Source organism: Typha latifolia, chromosome 10 (genome assembly GCF_019914945.1).
Source record: "Typha latifolia isolate L0001 chromosome 10, TyphaL0001v2, whole genome shotgun sequence".
Classification (NCBI taxonomy): domain Eukaryota; kingdom Viridiplantae; phylum Streptophyta; class Magnoliopsida; order Poales; family Typhaceae; genus Typha; species Typha latifolia.
In genome coordinates, this window is record NC_133095.1 from 633,470 (window position 1) to 660,271 (window position 26,802).

The 26,802-nt window shown below is 38.9% G+C and overlaps 4 protein-coding genes across 5 annotated transcripts; 2 read left to right on the plus strand and 2 right to left on the minus strand.

The window, feature by feature from the left end:
* Window positions 1-492: 492 nt before the first annotated feature.
* On the plus strand, window positions 493-5,395 carry LOC140797041 (uncharacterized). Its single transcript, XM_073150312.1, has 5 exons — window positions 493-1,630; window positions 2,076-2,540; window positions 2,636-3,592; window positions 3,860-4,016; window positions 4,269-5,395. The coding sequence occupies exons 1-5, from the start codon at window positions 614-616 to the stop codon at window positions 5,222-5,224; spliced, it is 3,552 nt and encodes a 1,183-aa protein (XP_073006413.1). The 5' UTR covers window positions 493-613; the 3' UTR covers window positions 5,225-5,395.
* Window positions 5,396-5,538: 143 nt separating this feature from the next.
* Window positions 5,539-8,547, plus strand: LOC140797042 (uncharacterized). Of its 2 annotated transcripts, none has more exons than XM_073150313.1 (8): window positions 5,539-5,723; window positions 5,842-6,052; window positions 6,145-6,240; window positions 6,322-6,362; window positions 6,449-6,560; window positions 6,912-6,992; window positions 7,875-8,057; window positions 8,316-8,547. In XM_073150313.1, the coding sequence occupies exons 1-7, from the start codon at window positions 5,554-5,556 to the stop codon at window positions 7,929-7,931; spliced, it is 768 nt and encodes a 255-aa protein (XP_073006414.1). In that variant the 5' UTR covers window positions 5,539-5,553; the 3' UTR covers window positions 7,932-8,057; window positions 8,316-8,547. The 2 variants fall into 2 exon arrangements, with proteins under 2 accessions (XP_073006414.1, XP_073006415.1); XM_073150314.1 differs by having other exon boundaries at window positions 5,567-5,723; window positions 5,813-6,052.
* Window positions 8,548-9,216: 669 nt separating this feature from the next.
* Window positions 9,217-17,219, minus strand: LOC140796390 (mitogen-activated protein kinase kinase kinase 5-like). Its single transcript, XM_073149410.1, has 11 exons — window positions 16,568-17,219; window positions 14,927-15,553; window positions 14,750-14,837; window positions 13,942-14,004; window positions 13,689-13,852; window positions 13,167-13,242; window positions 11,972-12,031; window positions 11,426-11,545; window positions 10,254-10,460; window positions 10,087-10,160; window positions 9,217-9,970 (listed from the first exon to the last, which is right to left on the minus strand). Exons 1-11 carry the CDS (start codon window positions 17,035-17,037, stop codon window positions 9,742-9,744), a joined length of 2,178 nt encoding a protein of 725 aa, XP_073005511.1. The 5' UTR covers window positions 17,038-17,219; the 3' UTR covers window positions 9,217-9,741.
* A 4,038-nt stretch (window positions 17,220-21,257) lies between these two features.
* Window positions 21,258-23,575, minus strand: LOC140796800 (myb family transcription factor EFM-like). Its single transcript, XM_073149923.1, has 5 exons — window positions 23,098-23,575; window positions 22,744-22,970; window positions 22,264-22,642; window positions 21,897-21,973; window positions 21,258-21,803 (listed from the first exon to the last, which is right to left on the minus strand). Exons 1-5 carry the CDS (start codon window positions 23,285-23,287, stop codon window positions 21,591-21,593), a joined length of 1,086 nt encoding a protein of 361 aa, XP_073006024.1. The 5' UTR covers window positions 23,288-23,575; the 3' UTR covers window positions 21,258-21,590.
* Between the last annotated feature and the right edge of the window lie 3,227 nt (window positions 23,576-26,802).

The following is a 26,802-nucleotide window of genomic DNA, read 5'->3' on the forward strand; positions in this document are numbered from 1 at the left end:
ATCCTTCCTTTCTTTTTTTATACCTTAAAATCTATTGCAAAGAATTGAAGCACTGGTTCTCATTTCACTGACCTGGTCAATCTCGAGGTTTGAGGCAGTCACAGTACTCGAGTTTTGTGAGCCTTCCATGCTCTTTCTTTCACACAAGAACCTTTAACAATGAACTGGAAAGGTTTGATTGTTCGTGAATTGGTCGGTTTGTACTGCATTGATCATCTACGGGTAACGGGGTTAACGAAGTACAAAAGTAGAAACTATACGTAGTTTGATTTAGTTATAATTATAAATGTTCCAAGTCTTCTTCAATTACAACAATTATTAATGGTAACGCAAGATTTATATATAGTTCGCAAAGTACATTATTAAAAGCTAAATTTGGGTTGGCCCAAGTTAGATTTGAATGTGGTGAATTTATAATGGAGTTTTAGATTCAATAGAGGCCCATCAAAGCCAATCCACAGAGGGATAGGGGCTGGTCTGCGTTCGAGTTTAAGCCCACGAAGTAACACGCGCTCTAATTTTCCCAATTCAAACTACTCCCAAATCCAGCGCCAAAATTTCTAACCCCACCCAACCAAGCCCTACCGATCTCCGGCGATTCCACGGCGATCCAATGGAGAAGCGCCACCGCTCCACCCTCCCATCATCGGTCGACGATCTGCTCTCCGCCGCTACTTCCCTATTCTCCTCCAATTCCGGTAAGTCCACCCTCAAAACCCAAATATGGTCTCTTACCCCTTCCTCCCCTCTCGTTTCCTCTCTCCCCTCCTCCCTACACCTCTCCATCTCTCAATCCGTCTCCTCCTCCAAATCCTCCTCGCCGACTCGCTCTTCTCGCTCTCCGCCGTCGAAGCGATCTCGCGGGACCCAATCACAAAACCTAGACGCAATCCACCTCAAGAACCTTCGCGCCTATGCGTACGTTGCGCAGCTCTGCCTCTCCCACCCAAAGAAACCCTTCCCGCCGTCCGAACTCCTCCCAGCCGTCAGATCCCTCCATGACGGCCTCGTCCTCTACGAGGCGGACCCGGTGCTTCTCTCCCAGGTCGCTGCCCTCTGCGAGGACTGGTGGAAGGCGCAATTGCCCGGTAGGGAGCAGCTCATCACCCAGTCTCTGCCCTTTTTGCTCTCAAAGTCGCTAACTATATGCAAGAAAGCGGACGTGAAGAGAGTTTACACTCTCCGGGAGGCTTTCATGTTGTTTGATTATTCCGACGAGAGCATAGAGGATGTGAGATTGCTCCTTGTACGATGTGTGATCACACCGGTGTATTTGAAAACGGATGAAGGTAGAAGGTTTGTCGCATTTTTGCTCGGATTGAATGGGCAGCTTGCGAAGGAAGCTCTGGCGCTGATTAGATCTCAGATACCATTTGGGAGGAAGTCAGTTTTAGAGGCATATGGCGAGATTATTTTTAAGGCTTGGAAGGGGTCGGTGGGATGTCTGAGAGAGGAGATTGAGGATGGGTTCTTGCAAGGGTTGATTGAAGGCGCAATACACGCGAGTTCTAGGTCGTTGGCTGCGTCGATTAGGAGGGTGTTAGGAGGTTTCATTGATCAGCGGGCAACTGATGGAGTTGAGAAGCTTCTCTTCCGTCTCGTGGAGCCTGTGCTATTCCGATCTTTACAGGTACATTCTTTCTGCCTCTTCCCTCTTGTTCTTCCACTGTTATCAACTGCACTCCACTGCCAAGTTAGCTGCTCAAGTCCTTATAGTAAAATATTGTCATCTTAAGATACATGTCATTTTAGGTGTTTTAGCTGAAAAAGTATTAATTCTATGACTCTGGTTGGTCCCGTTCCATCTTTTGCACATCTTGGTCTTGGACATATTGCACTGTAGACCAAGTGACGAAAACAATCTTCTAAGGTATTTTTAGCTACACCTATTGTCTAGTAGTTAATACGACCAAATGATGGATTTTATATCAAGTTTTCTTTGTATCTTTTAAATCCATGGATATTTACATCTATAGCACCTCGTAGTTGTTAAATGACCTTTTTATTCTGTATATTTTTAGTTTTTAGCTTTGCATTTTGCTGCATTCCCAGTGGTGAACGTGTGATTAATGCAGGTTGCCAACTCCAATGTTCGTCAAAATGCATTATATCTATTCTTAGATATGTTCCCACTTGAAGATCCAGATGTCACAAAGGAAGCAAAGGATACCTTGCTTGACAAACAGTTCTTTTTATTAGATAAACTTCTTTTGGATGATTGCCCTGAAGTAAGGACAGTTGCAGTTGAAGGATTGTGTCGAATTCTTCATCTGTTTTGGGAGGTTATTCCTTCATCAATGATTACAAAGTTTCTAGCGAAGATTATTGATAATATGTCACATGATTCATGCAATGAGGTGAGGTTATCAACAGTGAATGGTGCTATATATTTACTTGACAATCCTCAGACTCATGAAATTATGAAAGTTCTTATTCCAAGATTGGGTAGCTTGGTCTTGGATCCTGTTCTTTCTGTTCGAGTTGCTATTGTTGATCTCCTTTTAGTTGTCCGTGATATTCATTCTTTCCAATTTCATAAGGTATACACAAACATTATGAGTTACTGTAATATCTATTATTTCATCTTAAGTTGAAATAATAATTCAAGTTGCTTTATTGATTGGTTAATTTTCAGATAGTGGGTTTAGACACTCTATTGTCTTCTCTTGCAAATGATCACTCTCGTGTTGCTCAAAAGATCACGAGGCTTCTCATTCCCTCTTACTTTCCATCGAAGTTGACTTTGAAGGAGGCATGTAGCCGTGTTGTTGCTTTAGTAAAAAGGTCCCCTGCTGCTGGGGCAAGGTTCTGTGAATTTGCTTTGTCAGAAGGGTCATCCTTGAGGTCTCTCATGGAACTTCTGAGGGTCTTTACCGGTTTAGCCTTATCACGGAAGGGCCTAAATCCAGATCAGATTGATGGTTTGCTTGTTGCATCGGCCAATATAATCCACGGACTTTCCAAGGAATCATCTAGTATGACTGCTCTGAGGGAGTTCTTTTCAACTGCCAAGTTAAAGTGCTTGCTTACTGCAGCAGCTTCTGAGCGTGCCCGGACTTCTATCTTGACCATTGCTTCCGCTGTATCTCCAGATAATTTGGCTGGATTACGTGGTGATTGTATGGACATCATCCTGAATTCTTTTGAACTATCAGAGAATGTAGAGCAACAAGGATTAATATTGGCAGTTCATAAGTTGATGCTTTCTTGTGGTTGGTTTGATGACATGTTCAAAGCTCTGACAAAAGTTCTAGAAAGATCAGCAAAATCTGTCACATCAAATTCTGAGCTAGAGTTTGCTACTGCAGCGGCAGCAGCATCTTGGCAGATCAAATATCTGCTGAACACTGAAGATGCCCGGAATTCTATTCTAAAATCTCCAGTTTCCCGATCAACATTTTCTTCTCTGAAGACCATTTCACAATTGTGTATTGAGCAGTGTTTGCACAGCGAGCATTTGGATATAGCACCTATCTCAGCATATATGTCTTTTGCAGTATATATGTCTCTTCAAGATATTGATTTAGCTGGTACAGAAAAACATGGTAGCAACAAGAATAATGATTTTCAGCAAGGAAGCTCTTTTCCAGAAGTAAGTTCTTCCAGCTTTATGCAACTGTTAATAAAGGTTCAAAGGTGTCAATCAGCCTGTAGAAAAGTGAAAAGTGAAATTTAGTCGTCCTTTTTCATGCTAATTGACTCCACTCAAAAGGCTTCATGTTTAGATTCTGAACTACAGAACTAGTAGTCTATCCTTGTTCAGCTTTTCCTCTGAATTGTGCATTTCTGATAGGAATCTAATTTTTTGATAAGTCAACACAACTTGCAGTGGTTTTCTCTAATATTTGCTATTTACCAGACAGAAGTTGATCGTTCAGTGGATCACTTACTGAACTGTGCTGAGAAGTTCTTTGGAAAACCTGTTCATGAAAAACCATGCAATACATCTTCCAAGCTCAAGCGTAGAAAGAAAGTTGTGGAGCAACAGAGATCCAGACATAAAGAAACTTTGGAAGGTACTGCTAATTTTATTGAATGTGTTTATAAATTAAATGGAATCTATTTTTAGGAGCAATATATCATGTATTATTTAGTTTAAATTGGAGTTGTCAACCTGAGGATTTCTTTTGGTTCCAAAATAAATATTATACTTTGATCACCAGAACTCTTTTTTGACATTCCATATTAGGATCTGATTTATACGAGTTAGGAAATCCACAGTTTGTTGATCTAAACTTGTAATTCACTGTGACCTTTTCTTCATGTAGGTGATGAGCTCAAAAATGGTATTCATGAAGCAAGAGAAACAAGAAATCTGATTAAGCTGGTTACAATGATACTTAAATTTTTTGTTGATGCTGCAACTATGAAGCTTGCTCATCATCACCAAGTAAGGTGCTTGAAGTTTGCATCTGCTTATATCCAGCACGTGTTATCTGCAATCAGAAGGCATCAGCAGCATGAAGAATCTCTCGAGGGAGAGAATTCAAAAGATATGCTGACACTTCTGAGGAGCTACTTCAGCTATGCAGCCAAGTTGCTCCATTTGGTGCTCACATCTTCAGATGAATCTTTGCCACCACCACGAGAGGCTTTCTATCTTGCAAATGATCTTCTAGACCTTCTACCCTCTGTTGAATCATGTCTAGGATCAAAGCACGCGTCCTATTTTGTTTCCATTGCCAAACAATGGCTTCCTGTTCTCGTATTAGGATTGGGTTGCAACCAACTGTGCGAGGCAACATATAAAGCAGGAGGACCTTCAAAGCTAGGTGACTTCATCGGGGAAGATTTTCCTGTTTGGCTTGCTGCTCTGGGCAAGGCCGAGTTGGTTGAACTAAATGAACTCAGCGAGAACGAGCAGGCAACTCAAATTACAGAGACAAAGGAATCTGTCTTCAGAAAGCTAGTACAGATGATTGTTATCCTCCTGAAGAAAGGAAGCCCGAGAATATTGGACGCGGTTAGCAGTGTCTTCTTTGCAGGTCTAGAGGTTGCACTTGAAAGAGCAGACTCTGGCTTGGTCTTAGGCCTCGTTCACTTCATATGTGTAAAGGTTTTGAGTAAAGATTGTGCTGTCCTAGATGAACTTAAACTAACATCTAGTTCTCTACATGAGTTCTTTCTGCAGATAGAACGGTACCTCAGTGACCATGATGTTGATGACGGCCACAGGCAAGAATTGGAGAGTGCCAGGACATTGGTTAGGTCCATCTTGGTTTAATGGTAGATAAAGGATTTTTGGTTCTGTGGGGGAAACTCCCTTGAAACGCTTGAATTGTAACTTCAGGATTAATCTCAAATTCAGTCAGAATGTTGTAAAACAAGCTTATCTCTGCTTGAATGTATGTTGGGAGAGAAATATGCAAGTCCTGAGAAATACAATCTGATCTAAGATTTTGTACAGCATATACTGTGTAATATACATGCATTTTACTTTCACTTTTGTTCATCAACTTGTACTGCCTACAATTTATATTGTAGGCTGAGGACCACCCAGACCGACCGCGCCGGTTGGGCCCGATGAAAATTATGCTCAATACTAACGACGTAATGCCATGGCGTGGCCCGGAGTTTGGGACAGGCAGGCCAATCGACTCATTCGTTGAGGTAATACAACAAACAGACTCCAGGCATCTGAATTCTTTCCATTTCGGACTCGCCCAATTATTCGGACCTCCCTTTCGCTCTCCTCCACCCACGTTGCTTGCTTCGACTAGTAGGTAAAGCATCCCAACCCCCCCTCCCCTCCCCCCTCTCTCTCTCTGAACAAAACTAACTACCTTTCCATTTCCTCTGCCTCTTCTGATAGATATCATCGTCCACTGCTGAAACTTTCAGAGCCTTGAGAGAGACATCGCCAATGGCCAGAGAGACGGAGGCAGGTGGAGAGAGCTCGCAGCAAGCGCCGACGCCAGCGAGAATTCGTGTACGGCCGGACCCCTTGTTGATCGTTTGCCGCTGCTTCAACGTCGTCACCGCCGTGACCGCCATCCTCTGCGCGGCCGTCAACGCCCTCTCCGCCGTCCTATCCTTCAAGAATGGATCTGATGTAAGCTTTAATGACTCTTCTCCCTCTCGTCCTTTTTCCCATTTCTTTTTTTTTTTTTGCTCTTCCTCTCTTGATTCTGGTTCATGCAAAAGATCTTTGGGGGAATTTTTCGGTGCTACGCGGTGGTGATCTCGCTGTTCGTGGCACTCGTGGAGACTGAGTGGAGTTTTATTTTCAAGTTCTCAAAGGTGTGTTTAATTCTCAAAATATTTTATAGCTAATAGTTTGTACTTAATTTGCATTTAAATTGGCGTAATATATACATTCAGGTATTGGAGTACTGGCCTGGTAGGGGAATGCTGCAGATCTTGTAAGTATCTTGCCTCGTTTACTGTGTGAATTTGGCGATATTTATTTCTTTGTTTGTTTGCTTGCTAATTCTTTTTCCTTCGCAAGTCTCGCTATAATGACCAAAGCTTACCCAGACGTTGTAAGGAAGGATTTGGTTCTGCTTCAAGAGATCGCGAGCTATCTTCTTCTTGCTTGTGGTCTAATCTATGTGATCTCGGTAAGGTTGCTATTTGGTGATCCATGGTCGTTAATTCGCATGATGATATTTCCTCTAGCACAATCTAGTTATTCGTGAGTGTGGATGTGCCAAATTTGGCATCCAATGCTTTCAATAAAATATGATATGGATTTTTTATTTTTTTTCTTCTAAATCTATTTGAGAGTAAACAAGCTAAACTGTGGATAGAAATGAAGCAAGAGATATGATGAACTCAAGATTCATTAGTTCAACTGCTGTTGGTGAGATTAGCTTGCTTGTGCTCTATTTAAGTTTTAACACCATGTAACTCCAAAATTTTAGTCTAGAGTTCAATATATGTACTGCAAACTTATAGCTGCAAATATTCAGGGTGCACTGTGTCTTGGTTTCTTGAAGCGTGCACGGCAGAAAAAGGAAATAACCCGAGATCAAGCAGCCAGAGATCTGGAGGTAAGCATTTAGTCCTTTGCATGAAAGGATTATTGACCTTGGACAATATGGATGATGTTGTATTTTACGTTAGCATTCTACATTGCCATTGTTACTTTTGTTATTGTTTTACTTCTTGGATTTGGTTTTTACGTGGCCAATTAATATCTTGAGGCAAGTATACTAGGAAATACTTAATCTAGCATCTCCATGAACTTTATTATTTGCTGGCATTCTTTTTTACTTGTGTCATACTCTTTAACTCAAAAGTTGAAGCTTGTATACTTCCCTACTTCAAATCTTGCCATTTTCTTCATTAGGATTGTGTCTGTGATATTCCCTTGATTTAGGAGCAAAATACATTCCTTTTGTCTATTTTTTTTGTTCTTTTGGGGCACATTGATACATCACTTTCTTGGTTGAAATTGCCTCAGTCGAGAAGCCAATACTCCGACAGATTTTTGTGTCAATCTAATTATTAGATTCTGTCATGATTTTGGGTCCTGTGACTGATAAATTTCACTTGCAATGAACTTGGATGATGATAATATGACTGCTAAGGAAACAAGGAACTTATCTGTCCCTTCTTCTGTTTCCACTTTCCACTTTTGAGTTTTCTCGATTTAATTTTGTGTCTCATAAGAGCCCTGATTGGGAGTCAACTACTCTAGGCATTGTATTGTTTCAGTTCCTGTAACTCTTCTTGCTGTTAATCGTGCCAACTAATGTAAATGAAGTAGCTGTGAGTTGAACATGCATTTCGCATTCTATTTATGGATAATAATTTTGCTTGTCCATTTTTAGTTTTTCTGTTTGGGCTTCCCCCCTTCATTTTCGCTTTTCTAATTTCTGTAACTTTTTGTATATGTTTGTAAACTTGAAGTCCAATTCATGCTGTTTCAGGAATTGGAGCGACGTAGGGAAGAACTTGAGGCATTATTAGTTGCTGAAAGGACCTAGCATAACCAGTCATACTGAATTTAATACTAATACCAATGAAGCAATATTTCATTTGACTCCATGCTTCTGTCCATTTAGTTGTCTGATGATCTTTGAAGAGTTGATGAGACTTGAGCTCTCCATCATGTAAGTTAATTATCCGAATCTTGACATAGATTACTTAAGAAACTTACATTCTTCTATGGACATCTTTGCATTTGATTTGAGTTTTACTACTATCAATGCAATTTATTTTTCTACCATCCGTGCTGCATGTCATACTCTTTTTATTGTTATTTACGGTAATTTAGATTTACTTTGATCATTTTTAATGTTAGGGTTTTTCAATTAAATTTTGAACTATCCTTTTGCCATGTTTTGCATATGGTGTTTTTTTATTTACAGATGTTGCTCTTGATCATCAGCTGTTGCCATCTTGGAGCTCATGTGCTCCGTCCTTAATTCATCAGCCTAACATGCTCCGTGAGCCATGTTGCATTTGTTTTGTTTTTGTGTGTGTGTGTGTGTGAGAACTTTTCAACCAAGGCTATTTGCTGCATGCAGGCAGTGAACTTTTATTGTAATATGATATTCTCATGCTTTTGTATATCGATATTCCTTTTATTTCCTTCTTTCAGGAGTGAACCTTCGTTTCCATATCGATTTCCTTGTCTGCCAACTTTGAGATGTCATCGCTTACATTTTATGCACTATTTCATTGTTAATGTTTTATTTGAGCTCTGGGATGCTGCCTGCAGGCAGGACATAATTGAAGCGTCTTAGTTGGCCTACTGCTCCTCACCATGTTGACTCTCATCCTTCCTTTATGAATGTGGTTTTGACTCTGATGTTTCTAAAGTCAATATTTGTCAATTGAATAGTATATGAATGGTATTTAGGATTTCCTATTTGTCAAAATTGGTAACAAGTTGACTAATTCGTAAGAGATCGACGAGGATGGTTCTATGGTAGTCGGTCTAGTTCAAATATGGGATTATAAGGTGCTACATCAATAGTCTGATTCGAGTCTACCACTTCCCATTTCCCAAACGCTAGTATGCCATTTCTCAGGCAGGTTTCCGAAACTAGGAAATAGGGGAATTGCATTTCTTCTTGGCACGCTCTCGACTTAGCTCAGCTCTTTAATATGTCGAAAAGAGCTAGTTTTTTTTTTTCGTCTAACCTATAATTATCATTATATTCTTAAAAAAAGAGAGGAAAGGTTCGACCTTGCAATATGCGGAACAAATAAAGATGAAAAAGAATTTTCTCCGCGAGAAAATTGTATGGACTTGCAGCGATGATCTTATCCCAAATTGCTGATATTAATTAATCGGTGAAACTAAAGAATTGTTTACAACACACATTAGAATAATAATAAAGCTTGAATTTATCTACAACCGACTTTTGACTCTTGACTACGTTTTACAACAAATTCACCAATGGTGTGGACCTGGTCATAGAACTTCAACCCTTTCTGAAGTTCTTAGATACAACAAACAACAGCATACAAAATAAGCCTCCCTACAACAACAAACGACTCCCTACTCCTGTCCAAGATTGTTTACTGTGTGAGCGAGATCTCCGACTCCGCGGAAGGATGTGTCGACCTGCATTAGCCAGCATCTACAAGATTTCCTGTATCTTATAATTAGCAGACTTATAACTGCCCAGGCTGAGTTGCAGGAGCACGAAAAAGGAAAAGGCAAAAAAAAAGTGGAAGGGACTGAGAATCCTATGTACTATACAACTCAGCTCCTCAAGAGCTCAAATAATCTTGTTATGCAGCTGCTACTTCCCACATGCAGGGGAATGCACCATGCCAGTCACATTAGAGATTCAAAACTTCCTTTCCGTGAGGCTTAGGCAATGCACAGGGATGAAAAGTCCCATTAGCCAAGTGCATACCATTCGAAGTGCTTCTTGCCGAGCCAGCGGGACTTGAGGCAACATAGTTTGAGTGTGGAGGGGATAAATTAGGAACCTCAGGATTCGATCTATATGATGGACGAGAAGATGCAGACTCAGAAGATTCAGGGTTTGATTGGCTGGATTCAATGCTGAAAATATAACCACCTTGTTAATATGTAGATGAAGGGAACAAATGCAGATTACCCAGTACAAATAAATCAGATTATGTAAACTGACTAGTTATTATGAATAAACTACCACTTACCCATAAGACTGTTTCCCTCTCACGCACGAATCACTTTTAGATGACTTTCTGTCTCTTAGGCTATACGCAGCATCCTGTCAAAAAGTTACCATATGAGATATAAGATACTTATATTAACTGTGAAGCTTCAATAATTGATGAAAGAAATCAAAGTAAGATTCCTTTACAAGTTTGATTCCTGCAAATGCATGTATTGAACCATGAAGGTTGTGGTGGTGGGAGTTCCGAATAAATGGATGTTCTAGCAACATGGTTGCTGTTGGTCTCTCAGAAGGGTTCCTACGGAAGCAGCGTTGCAGAAAGTCGTTTCCCTCTGACGATAATGTGTCGGGAATTGGTGGATCTTTATGCAATACTTTAAACATGGCTGCAGCCTGTGATAATTGAAAATGAAAAAAAAAAATAAGTTTTCAATTTAAACAATAACAGCTGGATCAGATATCATCATCCAAGACTGATCTTCAGAGTATAAATCACAAGAAAAAGGAAAGCAAAGTTTAAAGCATTGGTTTCCTTTAGGTTTCAGTTGGAATAATGGAGTACTGATACCAGTAGTTTCAGTTATTTTAGTAATATTAGATTTTTATCAAAATATAATAACAAGAATATTAGAATAGAACAACCTAAAATAAAAGGAATAAATAGTATTTAATATGTTAGAGTTACTTCCTAGAGCTGCTTTATGTAATGACCTGAGCTTCTTTCCTCTGATCTTTGCTTACCAGTAGGATTTAGTAAATATCTTACTCCATATACATTCATCCTATTAACACAACTATAGCATTCCCAAGAAATATGAGAACTATAATGCCAACATTTGTTCGTCGAAGATAGTGATTATCCGCCTGTTCTTTGGGTTACCTCTCTTATCATGGAACTAATCCATTTATAAGAAAATAATGTTCCTTGGGATTGGATAGGAGGTTAGGAACTAATGAAGGGAACGTGATCTCAAAATGACTTTCCTCAAACCAAAAAGAAAGCAAAGAAAGTACCGTGTAGGAACCAACAGATGGTCGTCGTTGTCACAAGAGCTCCATGATTCACAAATGCAAGTTCAACTACCAGGCAAGATGATACATTCAAATCACCATGCTACTTGTAAGGTACTCAGGCAAGAAAATGTAGATCTTAGGAATTTTTTATTCCTTCAACAAAAGAATCTGAAGGCCAGTCATATTAAAGCACTCTGGAGCAACTAATATGATTTATATCTCAAAGTGAATAGGTTAAATCAGAGTCCGAAGTTAGACCATCAGAGTTATATACTAGGAATTCATAGCACATATATCCATCAAAATTATAGGTGCTTGTAAATTTTGAGAGAGCAATCAGTTACCCCTTCAAGGCCACTCCAAGGATGTTTCCCCGTAAACATTTCGATGATTGTACAACCCAAACTCCAAATATCAACAGCAAGATCATAACCAGTATCTTTAGTCAAGGTAGCCTGTACCACCTGCAAGAGATGAAAGGCAACTACAGCATCTAAGAGGATGCTATGAATATATGTACCAAAAGAGGTGTACAAATAGTTTCCTCATGAGATATTCCATTAGGCCTTATTTGCTTTGAGTTTAGAGACCCTCTCTGAACTGGTTCAGGGACTCCTAAATTGGTTTTGTAACCAAACATATTTTATCATTTTTATATCTAATTAAATTTACTTTTCAAAAAATTAAGAGTAGAAAATGAGACTAACTAATCGAGTTCAAGGCTTAGCCTCAAACTAAACAAGGTCTCAGAGACCACATTTTCAATTTTCAAGATGCATACTATTATCAATTTATCATTGACAACTCGAAAAACAAAAATGGCATCCATTTGATGAGAATGAATATAGATTACCAACTCCAGATACAAAAAAATAGGCATGAGCAAATACCTCTGGAGCCATCCAATAAGGTGTCCCCTTCAATGAAAGATTGGGTGCTGCCGAACTCAACTGATGAAAAAATAAAAACAAAGAAATGCTGTTCATATATCTGATAAATACAGAAAATATACACAATAATGCTGAATGGATGAAAGCATTCAGAGAGTAAGGGATGGATAACAATTGCAAATTTAAGATGGTTTGAAGCACAATTATTATAAACTATGAAAAATGATGAGAAGAATAATGAAACTCAGAAACCCATCTTCTGAGAACACCTCAAGAGAACAGGTAGAAATATCCATCAGCCTAAGTACACTAAGCAGGGCTACTGACCCATTTAAATGAAGAGGCATGAATCACTCAAAACCTAATCAAACAGAAGCATACTTTTTGCAAGTTTATCTAGGCCAATTTAGAGTAGATTGAGCTCCTCATTACTAATACGATGCACATTTATGTAAAAGAATGTGGTGACCAAGATAACATTATTCCAAGTCAAATATATAAAAAAATTGTCTGTGTTGCATGTCTCGTATAGCAGCACTAAGCATGAAAAATGGCAGTTCTAGGTCTAAGAGCGTTACCAGATGCATGACGGATCTATCCCTGCCCTTGCATATTCCTATTTTTTCCTACTCCAAATAGTATACAATTTTTAATGTTGCACTGTTTTGATACTCAGCCATGTCTTAAAAAGTTCCTCTCTAAATTAGTTACCACAGTTTCCTACTCACCAACCACCAATAAGGCATATTAACCTTCTTAGCCAATGTTGCATTAAACAAAGAACTACGGATTAGATTGTGGTTAAGTAAGATCAAATTTCCCAAAAAGCCTTTAAAATGAGGTGGAATCCTTTCATCTAGAAATCATAAATATGCAAAATGTCTTTCCATGTTAAGGTTTAAGGATAAGCTGCAAAAACCATTCCACACAAGCTCTAGAAAACATCTAGCTCTTGTAATTACCGATAGAACAAGCATCATCTTTCTGGAAAATTTACTCATGTGACTCTTCCCTATTTTGGTAGGCACATCAAGTAAGATTTTGTAATTTTCTAGCCCACCATATCCCTTCATGCATATACATAGGAGATAAGATAGTAAGGGATTATGATCCCACTAAACATCTAATATAAGAGGAATATAGAGAAATGAAAAACATAGCAAGCAAGTACAGCACAAAAAAGGTTGCTACCCACATGTTTGGCCATCCCAAAATCAGCCAGCTTAACAACACCATTCACATCAACTAGCAAATTTGCTCCTTTGATGTCCCTGCAAGAACCACTAGTTACTTAAGAGTACCAAAGAGGCAACTTTGAAATGAAATATCTTCAACAGAAACTTGTCCATGAGTATCTTCCTGCACAACTATCCACATATTTGTACAGGAACAGGCAAAGACAGACTCACGTGCATATGCACAAAAATATATTTTAGCCCGCACATATAGACACTGGTTAGTAAGAGATACTGGAATAACCCAATAATGTAAAAGCAAAATTAAGATAGATGCTTTCAACTAAAGGACCAATGTATTAGCTTCATGAACTCTATATGTAGGCTGAAAATAATGAAATTGAAGATATAATAACTTAATAAGTTCATTTTCATAGAGTATGTCAAGCCTAACGTACCAGAACTTCTCGTAAGAAAGTTTAATGTTATCTAAGCAAAGCAAAAACTAACAAAGAACAAAGATTGAAAAAGTAGACGCGTACCTATGCATTATCTTTTTACTATGCAAGTAAGCAAGTCCGTTAAGGATATGACGGGTGAAGTTACGAATCATTGATTCTGTCATCGCTCCACAATGCTGACGAACATATTTATTTATGGAACCAGGATGAACATATTCTAAATATATGTAAAATCGGTCCTCAATCTGCAATTAGGAATAACTGACTTACATTTTATCCACTATTCACTAATAACACCAGAACCTAAACTATAGGTGTTGCAAGAAAAGCTCACAATTTCACTGCCATAATACTGCACGATGTTTTGATGCTTAAATTGACTAAGAAACTTTATTTCCTGGAAAAAGAGAATAAAGCCAGTCAATATGAATAAAACAAACATCAGACAGCAGAAATTGCTTCTATACACAGGGAAAAAAGTTATATAATATTCATTTAGGACAAGAACATTAAGGAAAAAAGTCAACATAATGGTTAAGTCATTATAACCAAAAGAAAAGGATACAGCTCTAGGAGAAGCATATTGGGAACAAGGTAGTAACCATCAGACATACATCCTTACATGTCATACGTATAAGAAATTAAGAGAAACAACCATGTTCACGCAGGCATCAGAACCTATTGAAAAACATAATACTGAGGATAATACAATGGAACAATTCTGACATCAAAGAAAGAAACAGTAGAGCAAACAGTTCAAAAAGGTCCTGTTTCACTATATCAATTCTTGCAAATAGCTTTAACAACAGTGCTACAAAAAGTCACAGAAAGGGCACAACTGCACAAGTTAACAAGGCTTGTAAAGGGCCTAGGGAGGGCATGATCTATGCAGTCTTACATTGAATATAATAATTTTATGACTTAGAACCAGAACCAACAAGGTGCATCAGTGCATGACGCAAGCATTTACCATCACATCAGCTATGCCTTCAAGTTTTGGAAAAACTCCAGAAAGTCTACTGATTGTACTAGTAATTTACAATTAATTTCTATATAAAACAGCAGGTTATACCTCGAGTAAATATTGCCAATTATAAAATCATTATGGAATTCACTCAGAAGTAGAATGACTAAGTACTAACCTGCTCTAACTGCTTTAAAGATTCAGCTGATTTGGAGTCGTCAGGAATTATGTTGACTTCTTTCATTGCACATAATGCTCCAGTATGCCTGATTAAGAAGATTATGAAGAAATGTTGTATCAATCAGGAAGACACAGGACCTGACACATACCGTAATCAATCAAGAGACTTGTATACCTATTGGTGGCCTCGTAAACATTCCCAAATGTACCACTTCCAATGAGCTTTCCTTTCTGCCACTGACCTGACACAGGAGACACCTCAGTTTTTGTTGCACTCTGATGTGTAAAACTTGATTGCATAGGGCTTGTGGCTCCTGGAGGGAGAGGTAGTGGATGAACATTGACATTCCCATTACTATCATGCCGTCCAACAGAGTTATCTGGGAACCTGTTTGAATGCAAAGGTGACGGAGGCGCACTGAGATGTCTTGATCTTATGGCAGGGCTCTTCAATGCTAAATTATATCGGGGTGATTGCTCAGGACTAGCAACAAACTTTTCAGGTGAAGCTTGGGGAGAGGAAACTGTCAGCATAGTGGTAGAAGGGATATCTGGAGCTGACCAGTGAACCCCTTGAGTAACCATAGCAGATGTAAAGAAGTCTACATTGCTCAATCTTCTCGGGCTACAAACAGGACTAGAGAAACCACTGCTTGGAGCACTTTTAGCAGGTATATTCAACCTGAAGTTCACATTTTCAATTGAATCGTGGAACACCTTCTTATAATGACTAGAAATAGGTCTACTGAAAAGTAGATCACTACGCTCCGGACTTCTAGGAGCACTCTGGGGACCCAATCTACTGCAGCAAGATAATGTATGTGTTAACATACTTATGAACTAGCTTATAAATGATTGATCATTCTACAATCAAAAAGTCCAATAAAGCTAGTGTGCTAGTCTAGTATGCCAACCTACTGCAGTAAAATATATATGGACCAATATCAATCATAAAAGAATCTCACAGAAGGATGTCCACACTCGTCAACTGGCACATATAAATGCTACACAAACACATTTTATTTCACACAACTGCACTTGTGTATGAATTATTTCTATAGCTCCCAAGTTTCTCTCTACATAAAGATTTGGCACCCAAAGAAATCGTAAGATTTTCATTTGCTGAGCATCAGTCTTAATAAGAAGGAGTTTAAAGCTTTATAATATCAAAATCAGTCTGAGAACATTAACCTACTTATTTTGCAAAACTTGTTGAGAGGCACAATCGAATGGCAGATAAGCAATAAGTTCATTATCAATATAGCTTGAACACAATATTTTTTACCTAATTTCTATGTCACACTTCAATAAGAACCAAATAACAGAATAAATTTCTATTTCCTCGCTACGAACTAAATAAAACAAGAAAAGGGCAAATCCTGAAGTCGAAAATAAAAAAGAAATGTCTTATATAAATAGTACAGAGGAAAAAAAACAGAGAACAAAGCTCTTGACTAGTTCAAGGATATTCTTTTCAACCTTCATTTACCCAACACAAGACAGCTAAAAGAAAAGATAATGCAAACACCGATGTGTAAATTTACAAACACCTATGGTAGGCAAAACATTAATCAGAGGTTGCAAAATTTCTCCAAACTTGTCAATAAGAAACTTAATACAACAGAATACATCTATTACCTAGTCGACGTGCCCTTATTTTCATTTTGCAGAAGTTATATTTTCAGAAATCTCTCCTTAAATACCATCCCATTAAATTTTCCAGATATTGCAGATATATAATATGCAATAATTAAACATTAAATGATTCCGCTACAAAATCTAGAGCGAAGATTGTATCGCCAATTAATAATCTTACCTGACCACGGGAGACGATGAAGGATCCACAGAAGCATCATACACATCCTCGCATTCTACCGCGCCGAACGCCCCTCTAGGTGAGGGCAAAGGGCGACCGAACGCCGATCCCGAATCTCGATGGGGCGAGGCCACGGCCTCCTCCGGCAAGGGCAACGGCTGCGGAAGCAACACCGGCGAAGAAGACGACCTCGGAGGCGCGGGATCAAGTTTATTGGGCGAGTGCGATGCCGGCGTCGATGCGACGGAGGAGATGATCCCAATACCTACGTCGAGAGGAAGCCCGGGGACCTTGATCTCCTCCAGGTGGCGGAGGTTATCTTGGCGGGTGAGACGGGCACGAGGGTTCCGGCGCAGGCCAATAAAGGTGTCCCTACGGCTCCTCCGAGGCGAGGCGGGTGATCCTAAGGCGGAGGAAGAGAGTGAAGAAGAGGAGGGAGAGGAGGAATTGGTGCTCTTCCACCAGAACATCTCGACGCGGGTGGAGGAAGAGCATCGCAGAGAGAGAAACCCCTAGAATGGAAAGGGGCGAATTGGATAACAAAACCCTAATCGTAGAATGGAGTCGTCGTTGGCCATGGGAGGAGGTAGCGAGGGAGGGAAGGGAGGAGGAGGAGGGAACCCCTAGCTAGATCGCGAAATCGGGGTCGTACGAAAGAGAGACGACTGTGTCGACCTTTATTTATTTATTTTTTCTTTCTTTCTGTGTCGTGTCCACGCGGCTAAACACGACACGCGAGGACGAGGGGAGGTGCTGGGTTTGTTTATTTATTACACATCAACCAGCTTCTCGACAGTTTTCTTTTACCCGCGAGTCAGCGGACCCGCGGTCTCCGACGTGGCTGGATCCAGCTAAAAACAAAGAAGACAATTATATATATATTAAAAATAAAAATAAACCACACAGCCTATTTTTGTTACCAATTTATCCTATTATTAAAAATAATAATAATAGAGTTTTAAATTATAAATCGCCAAAAAGAAAAGGATGATCTATTTTTGAAACTCTTGCAAAGCAGTCGTGGGCTCACAGCTATGTTGCATAATTTAATTAAGGTAGCGTAATGAGATTTATTGATCTTAATCTAATAAAGAATAAACTAACTTTGTTCCCGTAACTAGCATTCATTCGTCCAATGATTGTTGTTGAGCCTAAGTGTGGGTCCCATCACACACACACACACACACACACTTCCCACTCTATTATCACTGGTCAATTAGACCGCGTATAAGAGAACAAACTCTGAGTATCCGGTCTGGAATGCCGTTGAGAAGGTATTTGAATCGGTCATCGGGCCGAGCGAGGCTCGACCAGATCCACGCGTGTTTGCTAGCAATTCGACAATAGGCGTCCAAGGTGTTATGGGGGAAGTGGACGCGATCTGACTAAGATAACCAAAGCAAAAGACAAAAAGGCCAAGCGAGTTGAGTAATTGTCATAAATACATTTGCGTAGGTCCAGGGGCCTGAGACTGGGTCCGAGTCAAAGGGATTCCTCTGTCCACCGAGCTGAACAAGTAGGCACAGAAAGGGGTTTGTGTCGTGATTCACGAGAGGGCTGAAGTCGAAGTGCGAGGGGTTTCTCCTCAAAGTTTACCAATTCCAAAGCCTCCATACTTGGGGTTTAACATATTTGTCACTTCTTCTTCTTCTTACTACTGCTTTTATATTTATATTTTGTTTTTAGTTATTTTCCTATCTTACCTTTTATGTATATATCTTTAAGATCCTCAAAGGGTCTAGTATTTGAGAAAATTAAATTAAGCTTTACTGTAGTTAAGCTGGAATTGAAGGTTTCCAACGAAGACTACGGGCCAAAGAATAAGTCACTGATGATATATTTGTGGATGAGTGACTGATTCTTTCATGCAACGACGTCAAAGAAAGCCCCAAAATATATTCATATTGGTGCGGACTACATGCTTGACTGAAATAGATTGATACAAGCTACGTACAGCTTCCATCAAAACTGTGAAAAAAAAAAAAACATATAAGCTATTAACGAACTAACAACATAAGAAAATTAATCTTTTGTATAAACTGGAATTTGAGGTTTCCAATGAAGATTACAAGCTAAAGAGCCCTTTCAACGTTCAAGAGCAAAATACACTCGTCCTGCGAGTTACTAGCTACAGCTTCCACCGAAACTGGAACAAGAAGAGAGCTGGCTAACCAGCGTTAGGCCTCACCATGCCATATCACCTGCATCGCCGTCGTATTGCGGCGGCTGCTCGGGAAAGGCAAAGTCATATGCGTCCGGTGAATAGATCGGCATCTCCGCTAAGTGCCTGTTCGCCGCTGGTGAGTTAGCGTCGTCGGAATAGCCCCAGGCTCCGTCATTGCCACCAATGTTGGATACCCCTACTTCCTCCTGCTGCTGCTCCAATGCAAGTCGCGTACCCTGCTCGCTAGATTCCGCAATGGTAGCATAGCCCACAGTTTGGTAATTATAGCCAGCGTCGAAAGGACCAATTTCCTGCTGCTGCTGCTGTTGCTGCTGTTGCTCATTGGGCCACTTCAGGAGTTCCGCATTAACGGTCTGCTCATCAAGTAACGGCGCATCATATATATCACCCAGCACTTGTGCTCGGAGTTTGGCGTTCTCCTCACTGGATCTTCGGATCATCTCTTCCAGCAGTAAGCGCTGGAACAGAAGCGAGTCGACGTGGGAAAGCATCCGGTGCATGGGGCGGATAAGAAGCTGCGCATCGCCGACGAGTTCCTCCGCCAACTTCCTCCGCTCCGCCGGCTTCAGCGACTCAAGCAATTCCTTCAAGATTTCCATGCCGTAGACCTCGTTCACAGCGAGGAATCCATCCATTTGGTTAGCCGGGAAGTACGGCGCGTAGGGGCAGTCCGGCTCGCATTTGGCATTCATATGCCTGCACGCCGCGCAGCACGGCGAGGACGACGGTGGAAAAGGAAAAGGAAAAGGAAAAGGACGAGGCATTAATTCTTGATCCCGTGCTTTTACTCTGTTTTGAGAGCAGATCTCGTCAAACCACCAGGGAGAATCTAATAAATTAAGATACACAAATTTACGTCAAAAATCAGAGAAAATTCTACCATACCATAAACAAAATACACAAACTATAAATCTCTCAAATAATCTAATAAACAGAAGACTACTCGTACATCGCACTTCAAAAAATTACTGAGATAGATTAGCCCGGCTACTTAAATAGAATCGTTATCTCTCCTAATCCAACTAGGAAATTATAGTAGGACTCTAATTAGGACATGCTTAGTTACAGGAACTCTCATGCACAGGTTCTAAGTTATCATACACCAATCAACTCAAAATTTTAGCTACATTTAACATGCAACCTCTATATACTATACTGTATATGAACGGATAAAACAATATAATAAACTATGCATACGGCTCTCTAGAAGCTCTCTGGGACGACGAAGAAAGAAAATTAAACCGCTTTGACCGCAGAGAGAAGAAGAATTAGAAGATGATTCGGGTACCACGATGGAATAGCTTAATTTGCTCGATCTTCGAAATGGGCCTCTATTTTAAAAGAAAAGCCCAATACTGATGATCGGCCTATTGAGAGGATCACTGATGGAGCCTTATTGTTGTCCCATCTTATAACTCAGGATAAGGACTAGCATCTACTCTCTCGTGCTTTCAAGTTCACAGAATCACAAGTTTGCAACATTTTGCCATCAATTTTTGTGATTGATGTCAGAAGGACAAAATAGAAAAAGATGCTGTATTATTCCATAGTAGTAGTTCAAGATAACCTCTGGCTAAAGAAGACAGAAGAAAAAAACTAAAATGGCAGCAAAGACTGCAGCACTAGTCCTCTTTCTGCTAGCAAACATTCTGGTGCAATCCACTACATGCAAGACGCAACTATGCCAGGGAGACAAACTATATTGATTGAAGATTCCCTCTGATCTAAAACTCTGCACCTTTGTACTACATGACAGGAACTGAACCTTAGTGTTTTGGCTGCATTGGAACGAAACGAGTTCTGATGAACATGGTTCTGATCACTTCTATTCTCTTCTCTTCTCAAGCTTGCATTTTTTTTTTCCCACAAATTTTGTAACCTGAAGAATATTTATCAGAGGGATAGATTCAAAAATAGGTAATCTCTCTCAGACGAAGCAAAAGAACGCAAATTGATCATCCACATAGATAACAAGGATAGATAATTTAATTTCTCACTAGTTGCTGTCTCCAGCAAGAGGAAAGGGATTATTCTTCTCTTTAGACCGCATGATTCAAAAGTTGGGAGTTCATCCTTTCTACGTAAGAATATGCTACTAATAGATGCAGTGTATTTCTTGCCTTCGTCTATTTTCTGGTGTGGATTTACTTGAAGATCAAGCTGATATTTTTCTAGTCAAAAGCATCAGACAAACAAGAAAATTTTGTCGCTGAATGCAGCAGTAATTGTTGAAAATTTTGATTCAAGAGTCCAATGGCTACGGAGTAGTGCGATAAGAAGATGAAATTATATGCTCGAAACTGTGGGCATACAGAATATTTGGCAAGATGAGATGTCCAACCAAAGAGCATGTAGGTGAATAGATTGCCAAAGAAGGCAAGCAATCAGGATCATTCAAACCTACCTGTAAACGAAGCCAGCAAAGAGTAGCAAATTATATCGAATCTAAGCACCTCACATAAAACTGAACAACCATTCATGCTAAAAGGATAGTAAGACTTAATCTACAAGGGAAAATGACGCATTCGTTCACTGTTCAATAGCATCCAAAACAACCTCATATGTCCAGAAATTTTTTATAAAAAAAACTCATAAAATAAGCAGTAAAGATATGCCGTCAGAAAAACTTGAACCTCTGCCCAAAATTGCATGCCAGGAGCTTAATTCTACTTTCCTCAGAACTGCAGTCTCTCCTTTTCGTGTATAACTCCAAAAGATCTATTCATCTCTCTACTAATCTATTTCCATGTTTTAGTCTCTCCTTCACCAGGCACCTCCCAAGGGCCTCACTTTTGCTCTTACTCCATTCATTTAAGCTATGCTCATCAATAATTTCCTTCATTTCCAACTGTAGCATCCTGATTTCCCATCGTCTTCTTCACAGCTATCCCCCAATTGAAGAGGACCCTGAGGGGAACCAGATTGAGAACCACTCTGCTGCGAGGTAGTGCAGTGTTCCTGATTAACCCATAATCCTCCCATCATCGTAATCGTTCGGTTTGCAGAAGTTAAATCATTGGTCGGTGTTCGTCGAGTATGCAATCTGTATTTCTGGAGATAGAACAGTATGTTAGAATAGGAAAAGATGCAGAATTTGAGTGCTAGAGACAAAGACTAGATATGGAATTAATATGAAACACCAACCTGGAGATGACTTTTAACTTCATCATTTGTCAGGCCATCCACCTTCATCAGCTCTCTAATTTGCTTCGGAGTAGCAACTGCAATAGAAAAAAGAAAAAGAAGAAAAAAAAAGAACACAAATTAGGACCAGAGGAATGGAGAATGTATGCTGTTCATCTCTTCTGATACCAACTCATGTTCTATTTTAGATTTCACTCCTTTCTCTTTACTAGATGTTACCATGGAACAGCTCTCAACTATTCAAATCTTTGAAAGTTAAAAGTACAAAAAAATAAAATAAAAGAAATGCCTTTTACTTACAAAATTATAAAAGTTATGGAACATCAAATGATCCAAAAAAAAAAACAGACAGAAGCTTTGATCTAACCTTGAGGGCCACCGAGCTGTTTCAATGCGACGAGGAACCTCCGGTGCAGCTCCGGCGACCAGCATCTTCTCGTCTTCCTCGCTAGCTGCTGCTGCTGCTGTTGGTATTGTAAACTAAGATGACCACCTCCCTCGGAGGGGTTCTTTGCGGCTCTACTGATGTCAGAGTAGTTCTCCATTAAGACCAGGGGAGATTTCTTGCTTCCAGGATATCGCATCGATAGATCAGGAAGATCCATAGAGATCTTCTCCTCCTCCCTCGAGCTAGTTGTAAAGGTTGATCGGCTTCTAAATGGCACGAATGCACTTGGCACGTCATGACTTTTGCTTTCCAAGAATTGGGCCTCCTCCTCTTGCCTCTGATCGAGTTCTACGTCTCTCTACAATCCAAACAGAAATGGCCCATCAGAAAAGAATGATAAAAAAAAAGGATAATTTCTAGCTTCATGCCACATACAACTGACGTCGTTCTGATCTCTACCTCTTGTAAAGTTTTCTTCTCGTTGTTACTATTGTCGTAGTTATCGGTCCATAGCTGAACAGAACTCATCCAATTCATCTTATCTCTGCCATCGTTTTCCGGTTTCTTCACCCCTCCTTCCTCTTCTAATTTCCTTTTGATGGGGATAAATTCCTCGATTACACGGCCACTAGTTGGGAATCTCTCCCCCCGGCGTTGCTTCACCTCCTCCTTCAACTCCTCAATCACTGCAACCGAACAAAAGATTAGAGAGAAAAAAAAAGAGATCACGTTGAAAAGAAAAGAGAAAAAAAAAATCCAATCTTGATCCACAAATGGTGGTAAAAATTCCAAAAAAGATGAATCCCAACTCACCATCGCGGAGGAGACGCACGCAGAGCGGTAGCTCTCGCTTAAATACGTCGATCTTAAACCTCTCCTCCTCTAACCGCCTTACAAATTCCTCCATCTTCACCACCTTCCCCTCTCCTTTCAGGTCCTCATCAATACTCTTCATGGCGCAGAGCTTCAAATCTAAACCAATCTCCGACACCTCCAACCCCATCTCTCTTCTCAGATTTCTTATCACCTTCTAGTTGGAAACAAACGGAGCCCGAGAGAGAGAGACGTAGGAGGGGGGGAAGTAGGTGCCTTGTTTATATAACAGTAGAGAAATGGGGGAAAGAAGAAGGGGGTAATAAGGAGAGGGAGCAATCCGATCAGATGAAGCGGGGAATCTGGAGAGGAGGGGTCGGTTCGGATGTACCGAATGTGAGGGGGGTAATATGGGAAGAATAAAAAGAAGTTCTCATCTTTCTTGTCATTTGACAACCCACTCCACCCCCCCGAAGACGACGATTCGTCGCGTGCGATACTAGCCAAAAACCGTGTCGAGATCCCGCTCCCACGCGGTGACCCGACTCGGGAGCGGGGAATCTCTCTCTCTCTCTCTCTCTCCCCTTCCCTCCTTTGTCTTTTAAATTACACTTTGCACCCTTAACTTTAATTTACTACCACTTTACCTCCTCAACTATGAAGCGGACCATGCAACATCTAAAATGTAACACTCGGTGTCCCTAATTTATTAGGGTGAATATTATACACAAGGAGGTTAAAGTTATACTGAGCATATTGTAATTAAGTCTTCTTCTTTTTTTCATATTGCCTTGTACCCAATTCTTATGTTTAATAAATTCAAAAAAAAAAAAAGAATAATTCCTGGCGTTATTCATTCCGATCATAATAATTTACTACCGTGCATTTATTATTTGTTATAGTATTTGCTTCAGTTGAATATTCTTGCGAATAGATACACAGCAGAATGCGGGAGTAGCTCAGCTCTACTAGAGTTTCAATTTTTATTTTCTTTCCCTCTTTTGAGACTCTGGTAATAATCAATAGTCTTCTTTAAATGTTCTTTTAAAGTCACCTTAGTTCTTAGTTAAAAGGAGCAAAGAGCAAATAGGGTTTTCTTTTCTCCTCCCATTCCTTTCCTTCTGTCTCGGCCCCTTCTCTCTTTTTCATCTTTTCTCTCCAATCATTACTACTGCCATTGTTGATATGGTTATCGTCTTTTTTTAGGTGGGGGCTTAATGTTACTATGACAGTGCTCCCACATAACTCCAACATCACCTTCTCTGTTCTCACTAGTGCAGAAGTACTTGTAATTAATATTCTATATTTTATCATCGTCGTATTGCTTATTTCTAATCAAATATAAGATTTGTGTTCAGAGTGGTCTGCCCTATATTCTGTATCTCTCGCTGTCTCTCTCTGTGTTGTTGCAAGGGTTCTCAATTCTATGTTGAAAATTTTGTATAATGAACTATGGATGATGGTTGTGGCCTTAGATTTTTGATAGGAAAAGGTTGGAATCCCTTTGATGCCTAAAATAAAACCACATGAAACGAAAGCTTTTGCACATTAGGTAGATTCTATTATAGTGTGCGGTTCACAGGGTTCGATGGATCCGACGGTGGGAATTGCTTCTCCAATAGCGTCATGCAAAAGCGATCCTTATCAGAAAATGTCATGTGATTCGGATTCTGATACTGATAGCATTATATTTATTTATTTATTTTCTATAGAATTTTATAAAATAATAAATTTTATTTCTTTTCTGGTACCTCAATTTTTAATTTTTTTGAAAGTAATGATATATTCTTTTTATTATGTCAATTTTACATAGATTTTGAGGTAATAAAAAGAAGGGAGAATTTTACAAAACTTTTATATATTTTTTTAACCGAACCACTTAATACACTGCGGTATTAATGAAAGTACAAGCGTCATATTTTTCATCATACTTAACTAAATTTTGAGGTCAAATTTATACATACTCGTTAAAAGTAAATTGTAAAATATTGAATAAAATTTCCAGTGCAATTAAAATTTTAAATAATAAATATAGTAAATAGACGTATATTTTTATAAAATATTTGTAATATAAAATTCAATCGGTATTATTTAATTTTTTATAAATTTTGTCATTAATATAAATGTTTAAATTCAATTTGTGTTCAATCAAATATGATAAGATACTAATAATTATATTTTAATCAAAATTATATAGAATTAAGTACTTAAGTTAAAAATACAGGAAAGCCCTTAAAAAGAATATGCCAATAGTTAATTTCTTTTATCATTTTAAGAGTCTAAAGGTTAAATATAAACTGGACAAAAAATCAGCCCTCCCGGGATACAAAGGTACTAAGACTCAAGATTTAGTGAATATATTAAGTTGTATAATTTAGACTTTAAGCCGTATGCTTTTTTGAATTAATGATCGAACTAAACGTTGTTGTGACATTGATTAAACTCATCGCGTTGTTAAGTTGCTCCTCCAAATCAACCGCATCGTTGAGCTATCAATCGAATAAATTATTGAGTCAAGTCACCACCAACTACTAAATAATTTTTTCTATAATAATTATTTAGAGTTGGAGTCCATTTTTATAAACAAGTTGGGATATTTCCTCTCTAGGTAGATAGATAAGGTGCTAATAATAATAAAAGTAAAAAAAGTAGGGTAGTTTTAATCCAAAAACTACCGTATTACTTATTACTATCATACGAAATTAAGGACAAGCAGTAGTACCGTAGTACACCAGTACTAAATGTTTTTCAAAAAAACCCAAACCATATTTTTTATTCTATTTTTTGTCAACCGTACGTTAAGTTAGCGTTCATATGCACGCACTGTTCCATATGATGGCACTTCTGTTATTAGTCGAAAGATCGAGGCCATTTAAAACGAAGTATGAAACCCGCATGCGGACATCTTCCTCTCATCGCATCCGATTCAATGCAAAGTTCTCCGTATACGAATCATGCATCCATACTCAATAATTAGAAGAATCTGACACTTATTCAACTATTTTATTATAAGTCATAAATTAACCCCTGATTTTATCTAAAATTAAATCATTTTCTAAACTTTTATTTATTTCGCATTGTACCAACTAACGTGAAAATGTTTCTATTCAAACTTAATAGAGAAATTTATAGACAGAACTTTGCTACCATTAATGGATATTAAAATATCATAATAATTATTCTTGTCTTCTATTAAATTTATTCATTGTATCTTATTCTATAAATATAAAATTCTTAATTATTTTGAAAAATATGAGTATAAGATTCATATTTATTCAAATAATAGGATTACTAATGATAATTTATATTAGTCTAAACCATAAGAGAGCAAAATGTTATAAATGAAAGTTCATGAGTAATTTAATTTAAAGGCATAACCAGACTACCAGAGGGGTAATTTATTATTTACCTATTAGTTTAATACACTATAACACATCAAACATGGTATAATAGAATATCCAAAGAACTTTATAATAACAGTCGTTTAAGTTACGGGCTCAATTGTGATTTAAGAATCTACAAGCCCTATTTTTTAATTTGATAGAGAAGAGCAACAAAAAAAAAAAAGATTCGAATTATAAGATAAGATTGTTTTCTTGGGGAATCATAGAGGCGTAGGTCTCGTTAATTACGACTGGCATTGGATGCTTAGATTCTATCCCACAAACCTAAACAATCGATTTGGAAAGAAGCATATGTGATAAG